The 7,273-nt window shown below is 45.0% G+C and overlaps 1 protein-coding gene across 2 annotated transcripts in view; it reads left to right on the top strand.

Annotated features, from left to right (window-relative positions):
• The window catches only part of Cgnl1 (cingulin like 1), a 103,675-nt gene that overhangs the window by 81,467 nt on the left and 14,935 nt on the right, over positions 1-7,273 (top strand). For both annotated transcript variants that reach the window (XM_028771380.1, XM_028771379.1), the window contains 2 exons: positions 1,606-1,767; positions 5,581-5,670. In XM_028771380.1, coding sequence (XP_028627213.1) covers positions 1,606-1,767; positions 5,581-5,670 — 252 coding nt within the window. The remainder of the gene's footprint in view (positions 1-1,605; positions 1,768-5,580; positions 5,671-7,273) is intronic.

The following is a 7,273-nucleotide window of genomic DNA, read 5'->3' as shown; positions in this document are numbered from 1 at the left end:
TTTACATTTCAGATGCCACCCCCTTTCCCCATTTCCCCTCCCTAGAACCCCTCCCTCATCCTATCCCCCCTCCTCCTTTATGCTTTTATACCATTTTAATTACATGCATGTATTAAGGTCAGTTCTAGGTTGAGGGTCTAGCAATACAATAGATGCAAATAGTCAAGGAACAAGCAATACAATAAACAAAATTCTGTGAACACTCCCATGATCTTACTGAGTGCTTTCAGAAGGGTACTTACTGGTGTTAAGAGATGGAACCCAGCCCCCTGCAAAATGGAGGTGGGGTGTTGTTGTTGTTGTTGGTGTTGTTGTTGTTGTTGGTGGTGGTGGTGGTGGTGGTGGTGGCATGCTAGATATTAGAAGTGGTGTGCAGGTGTTTCAAGGATCCCAAGAAGAAATTTTGGCTGTATATTTGATTGACATTCTTTGTAATCATTATTTTTGGGTATCATTTGATTCTCAGATAAAGTACATTTTCCCTATCTTGTAATGAGGAAATTGAGCCCTAGAGAAGTTTAGTGGTTTTCTGCAGTGTATCAAATGCAGAGAACACCCCATTCTGTTCTCTCTGTGGATGATTGTCCTGTGCTGTCTCTGTTTCATTCACCATTGACACCCAAACCAGACCCTGACCTGTATCCAGAAGTCATCTTCTCCCAAGTGGGAGTGTATTCCAACAGAATACAGTGCTAGAGTCCTCCCTCCTGGGGTCTTTCTACACTAGCCTAATCCTTCAGAGCTTCCCCAGCTTTTCTGTGAACTTCCTGAAGGAATAAACCTCTATGGTGTTTTGTTGTTAGCTCTGTGCCTACTCCAGGAGGGTTTGACATTGACAACCAAAGAGCCAGGGTTGAATCTCACTGAATCAGCCCACCAAAATCAGGTTGATTTTTAGTGCTCCCATTGCCATGAGGTGGCCAGGCTTCTGAGAGTCAAACTGTTGTAATTCTTCAAAGCTATTAGATGAGTGCCACCTTGTGGATGAAAAGAGTACTGCAGTTATGGGCGATCATTTTCTTCTACACAGCAATGGCTCTTACCAAATGAATGGGATTTTGTTCTTGGATTTTGTGCCTGCTGGTTGCTTAGAGACCATTAATTTAGTTTTGATTTTAAACCTTTAAATCTCTCTTGAGACAGTGCTGATACAAGAACGCTTAGCTACTTAAGTGCCGGTCAAGTGGTTTTGACCACAGCCCACCTAATGACACATCCATCCATTGAAATATGCTAGTATATAATACAAAAACATCACAGTGCTTGTTCATACTTTGATTTTGTGTGTGTGTGTTCTATGTAGTTAAATTAGGTCCACACCTAATCAACTGACTTTATAACCTAACAGTGTACTGCTTGCAAAGGAAAAACACTCTCATTTTATAACATGGAAAACTGAAGCCTAGAGAGGGGTGGGATTTGCTCCTCTTTGCTTTGGGCTGGGCCTGTGCACTCTGTCTTATGGCCTCCTTGAGCAAGGCATGCACACGGCATGCAAACCTGTATGCAGGTACGGGTTCTGTATCATTGCTAGTGGTATCTGCTACCAGTTCAGTTCCTTGCCGTTCCCACCGCCCAAGAGACCTCCACATACTCTCCTTCTAGTTGCGCCTCAAGGAGGAGGAGTTGCGAGACTACCAGCGAGCTGAGGAGGAAGCACTCACAAAAAGGCAGCTTCTGGAGCAGTTGCTGAAGGACCTGGAGTATGAGCTGGAGGCCAAGAGTCACCTCAAGGATGACCGCAGCCGACTCATCAAGCAGATGGAGGTGCGTGAGTACACGGAGTGGAGCCAGGCGGTGGAGAACACGTCTGGGCCACCAGGGGAATATAGGAAGTCTTGAGGCTCCACTCTTTCTACCTTGATGTTACAAAAATCCTTTCTTTGTGGATGGGGGGGCAGCTTGTCATGTTGTAGTGAGTTAAGCTGGAAGGAATTGATCTGTGTTTTAGTCTAACGGCTTCATTGCTTTGAAGAGCATATACGTTGTTCCCCAAAGAACTTAGCTGATGGTGTTGTGTCCCTTAAGTAATGACTCAAAGGCTGCAAGACTACCAGCCGTGCAGTCAGAATCCACACTGTACCATAGACCCCAAACCACCCTGCACATCATGGCCTACTGACCAAACTACACAGTCCATCTTCATTCCTGCCCATCTCCTAAGTGTATATGTATCTTGGCCAGAGCTATCAGCAAACTGTAGTCCAATACATTGCCACTTCCCAGTCCCAAGATAATCTGTCTACAACTGCAGTTACCAGCTGGGGGTGGGTATTCACAAGCCTAACACTCAACCCTTGAGAAAAACCCACATAAATCAAATACCAGAGCCTCCAAGGTGAGGGAAAACCTGAATTGCTAAAAAGGAGTAATTTGTGAGAATGGAATTGATCATAAACCAGAAACACATGTGTGTTTTGCTCTCCTGTGGAATTTAGAGAGTAATAGAAAGACTGAGAAAAGCTCAAACTTTGAGGGAGAAGTTAGCATTGTCAGGATTCTGATAAAGACAGGCCTGGCGCTCAAGGCTAAGAAAGATGGCTTAAACTCAAAAGCAATGAGTTCCTCATTCAGCTTTGTAAATAAGCAGAAATAGCTTTTTAAAACCTCCAGGGTGCTTCGCAGTTTGTATCTAGGAGTAAAGTTTGAACCAGTGGAGATTTTATTAGATGGGCCTCTCTCAGAACAGGGAAAAACTGATGGCAATTTTATTGCTTTGTTTATGGGGTTGTTGTATTTTTCTAGTATCTTACTTCTGATCTCTTTAGGGAGTCATTTTTGGATAAGCTAAGGTCAACATAGTTAACTAGAAATGGATCAGTCTAGGGCCTAGACAACCTAGATGGGCTAGGGAGGTGGCTCATTTGGTAAAATATATACATATACATGAGGACCTCTGTTCAGATCCCAAGCACACACACAATATACAGATCATGGCAGTGGGCACCTATAATCCCAGTGCCAGAGAGACAGAGATAGGAGGATCCCTGGAGTTGGCCAGGTAGTTTTAAGATGGAGAGTGAGTGAGGAAGGCAATAGACACTGACCTCTACACACTACACACTACACACTACACACACACCTCAAGTGGAAACCAATCAAGTAGTGAACAAAGACCCTTGGTATGATGGGCCCTGGCTTAGACTTCAGACAGTATGGATTGGGAGCAGGAAAGAAGTGCTCTGAGGCTCTGGAGATGGTGCAGGAGTTAAGAACACACACTACTCTTACAGAGGGCCCAAGTTTAGTTCCACCTTGTGGGTGGCTCATAGTTTCCTGCAACTCCAACTCCAGGAAATCCAGTGAGCGCCCTCTTCTGGCCTCTGCTGGCACCTGCACACACATGCACATTCCCTCACAGAGATTTCTTTATCACTAAAGATAAAGAAATGGATCTTTTAAAGATAAGTGATTTGAACTGAAATCAGATTGAGTTGTCAGATTATCTCTTCTTGTTATTCTGAATAACAAGGAATTCCCTTTGAGTAACTTAAGGTCTTGAAGCAGTAGTGCAGCCAAATACCACTGAAGGCATTTCTCTACTTGTTCTTCAGTTGCAGCCTCTGGGGCTCCTGCCATCATATCATGAAAGGCACCTGAGAGGGGTTGCTCTCAGAGGTGGCAGGGCCATGTTGTTATGATTTGTGCCTTTTCCATTCCTTCACTAAAACGTGGCTAGTGCCCAGGCCTCAGGAGCTCTCCACAGGAACATTTGTGTAAATTCAGCTTCAGGTGGTTGAAGCTCCGTAGATATTTTGCATTTTCTGAATATTCTGGACGGATAAGCAGCTTCAGGCAGCAGCTGGCCGTGTCCTTCTGTGTCCTGGGTCAGTCTCTGGGACTTTCTGCTCCTAAGGGAAAGCTTTTGGGTTTCTTTATAGGTTTTGTTGTTTGTTTGTTTGATTGACTGATTGGTTTTATATATATAGCATTCTGCCTGCATATATGTCTGAAGGTCAGAAGTGGGTACCAGATCTCATTATAGATGGTTATGAGCCACCATGTAGTTGCTGGGAATTGAATTCAGGACCTCTGGGAGAACGGTACTCTTAACCTCTGAGCCATCTCTCCAGCCCTCTTTAAAGGTTTTGAATCTTATTTATTATTGTGTGTATGTGCACGAGTGAGGAGGACGGGAGACACTTTGTAGAGTCCACTCTCTCCATTTTCACATGGGTTCTGGAGTCTGAACTCTGGCCTCCATCTTCACAATAAGTGCTTTTATCTGGCCAGCCATCTCAGTGGTCCTCCTGGAGGCTTTGATCACCACTTGATACAGCCCTTCATTCATGGGCAGTTCATCAGTCACACGGGCTTGGAGAGCTTCACTTCTGTTGTTTACAGAGCCGCCCATGGTTGTCCGTCGATTCTGGCAGAGTTCATAGTTCATACTTACACACAAGTGCTGCCTTTAAAAAGTCAAAGTCTTGGTTTTAAAAAAGCATCTGTCAGGCCTAGAGAGATGGCTCAGTGGTTAAGAGCGAGGGGCTGCTCTTCCAGAGGACCCATATGGTGGCATACCTCTAACCCCAGTCCAAGGAAATCTGCCACCCTCTTCTGACCTCCACAGGCATGCACACATGTGGTACACAGACATGCATGCAGACAAAACACCTGTATACATAACACAGAATGAAAACGTTGTCTTAGAAATACATATTTCAAAAAGCACCTATGACCCAGTTTACCTAGACCTATGAAAAATCTACTGGAGACAGAAGAAACACAGGGTCAAGTTCCTCAGTACTCTGAGTGGGGGAAACCTCTTTCTCTCATTCATAAAACTATTTTGAAATGCTTCTCTCTTAACTTCCAGTGATATTTAATAGAGTCCAGAAGGACAGACTGTGATTACCCTGTGATGGTGAATTTATAAGAATTGGCCCCTGCTGTCCTGTGCAATCCAGTGTGGGTTTGGGAGTGTCCACCTCTAAGTTATAGGTACTTTAGAGAAGAGGCAACTCACTCATGGGAATGAGCTTCTCAGGTATGAAGTATTTGTAGGAATGTCCAGGATGACTTCCCACACCATATGTTGACTTTAATAGGGCAGGTTTAAGACACATACTAACATATCCTTAATGGGTTTGTTTTGTTCATCAAAGTTTAGTGTAATACTTTCTTCCTTTTGTGTATTTTCTGCATGCCCAATTATATCACAAGAACAACAAAGCACATGTTTTTAAAATACCTGCTTTGGACAGTATAAGAAATCATATGTATACAGGCTGTGGGTGTTGCTCAGCTAGTAGAGCACTTGCCTAGCAAACATGAAGTTCTGGGTTCAGTTTCAAGCACTGAATATACTGGCTTGTATATGCCAGCACTTGGGAAGTAGATGCAGGAAGATCAAAAGTTCAAAGTGATCCTGGGCTACATAACAAGTTTGAGACACTTTAGGATCTGTGAGACCCTTTAGGAAGGAGGAAAGAGAAAAAGAGAAGAAATAGACGTCTTATGTTCCTAAGCCCTAACAATACTCAGCTCTCATTTGCTCTTGGGATTTCTGTCCATGGGCACCCGTGCTCCGAACACAGGTCAGTGTAACTAAAGTAAACTGTTTGTGTTTTCCTTTCTCAGGACAAGGTGTCCCAATTGGAGACTGAATTGGAAGAAGAAAGAACCAACGCTGACTTGCTGTCTGAGAGGATCACTTGGAGCAGGGAACAGGTTCGAGGGAGTTGTGGAAGGGTGGATGCATAGTTCTGTGGGGAAAGGACACATGAGAGGCTAAGCCTGAGGACTCATTCTTGCCTTACAGAGCACAAGGAGAGATCAGTAGTCTTTGCCATTATAAGCCACAGGGAGGGAAGGGATTAGTAAGATGAGGGGAATTGCCTAGAGTGGAGGCAGAAAGTGATATGTTAGCTGCAATAGGCCAAGGGCTTAGCATTGTCTATTCAACTCAGGGTGACAAGGCTGGAGGTTTGGGGCTGAAGGGCTGTCATCACTAGGCTGGTAGTTCCTGCTCAGAGCTGAAGATGAAGGTTACTGGCTCCTTTGCCACCCACCCTTCAGATGTGCACCAGTTTCCTTGGGAAGCAAGTACAGGGATTTTCAGCCAGGCTACTGGACTCTGGTTCTGTGTTGGTTCCCAAGCTGTACTCCTGGTGGGGTAGCATTCAGAGGCCTGGGAAGCAGAGGGTTCCTGAATGCCAGGACACAGATGGGCAGCTCAACCTTGACATTGGCTCTCCAAAGTCCTTACTATGTTTTCTAAGTTCTCTTACTGGACTCAGAGCTGTTTTGTTAGGAGCTCCTGCCAGTTTGGCTAAGCAGGAACTCAGGGCATTCCAAGGTCTGCTAAGCATGCATAATGAGAGAAATGCCCATGGATTTGTTTTGTCCACATTCCCTGTGATATAAGCACAGTGGGAGGAATGGTAACAACTGTCACCTTACTAATATTCCAGGCAGTTAAAACCAGTTTCCAGTTCTGTCATATGTACACAAAAGAAAATGCAGGCATGCTAAGCCAGAACACAGTACCTTCACTAGTTTAGCCACTGGCCTAGAACCATGAGCTATCTGGTCCCAGAGTGCCTTTAGCCTTTTCCACTTACTGAGCATTCAAGTCATGGGATGTGACTGCTCACGCCAATGGTCAGTGTAAGTTTTCCACTGAGCCAAGAACTTGAGGTTCATGCTGGGGGAAGATAAAGACTCTTGCCTGGAGGCTACTGTGAAGGGCACTCATGGTCAGTCCCAGGCCTGCTCCTGTGCTGTCTCCTGTAGAGCTTTGGGAAATTGCCAGATTATTGAGTCTGGAGATGCAGTTCAGTTTGTAGGGTACTTCCCCATCATGCATAAAGTCCGGGGTTCAACTCCCAGCATTGCATAAACTGGCATGGTAATGGATGGCCATCATCCTAAGAAGTGAAGGCAGGAGAATCAGAAGTTCAAGATCATCCATCCTTGGCTACATATTGAGTTCTAGGCCAGCCTGGGCTATATGAGACCCTTTCCCACAAATAAACAAAAGCTATTTATGTAGAAGGGTCTAAAGGCTTCCCCTCTCCCAACCTGCCACCACTAGCTCTATTGTCCAGTTCCATTGTCTTCTCGCCATTTCTGGGAGGTAGAAAAAGTAAGATACGTGCTTGCTGTAAATGGAGAAACTGAAAATCAAGTTCAAATTGATGTATAAACTGATGAGAAACAAATCCAAAGCTCCAAGATAGACCAACGCTGCTTCTCCTCCTTCCCTCCCTCCCTCCCTCCCCCCTCCCTCCCTCCCTCCCTCCCTCCCTCCCTCCCTCCCTCCCTTCCTTCC

Source organism: Grammomys surdaster, unplaced genomic scaffold, assembly GCF_004785775.1.
Source record: "Grammomys surdaster isolate TR1022 unplaced genomic scaffold, NIH_TR_1.0 206, whole genome shotgun sequence".
NCBI classification, from domain to species: domain Eukaryota; kingdom Metazoa; phylum Chordata; class Mammalia; order Rodentia; family Muridae; genus Grammomys; species Grammomys surdaster.
The sequence above is the reverse complement of the archived record's forward strand: the minus strand, read 5'-3'. Positions and strand labels throughout refer to the sequence as shown.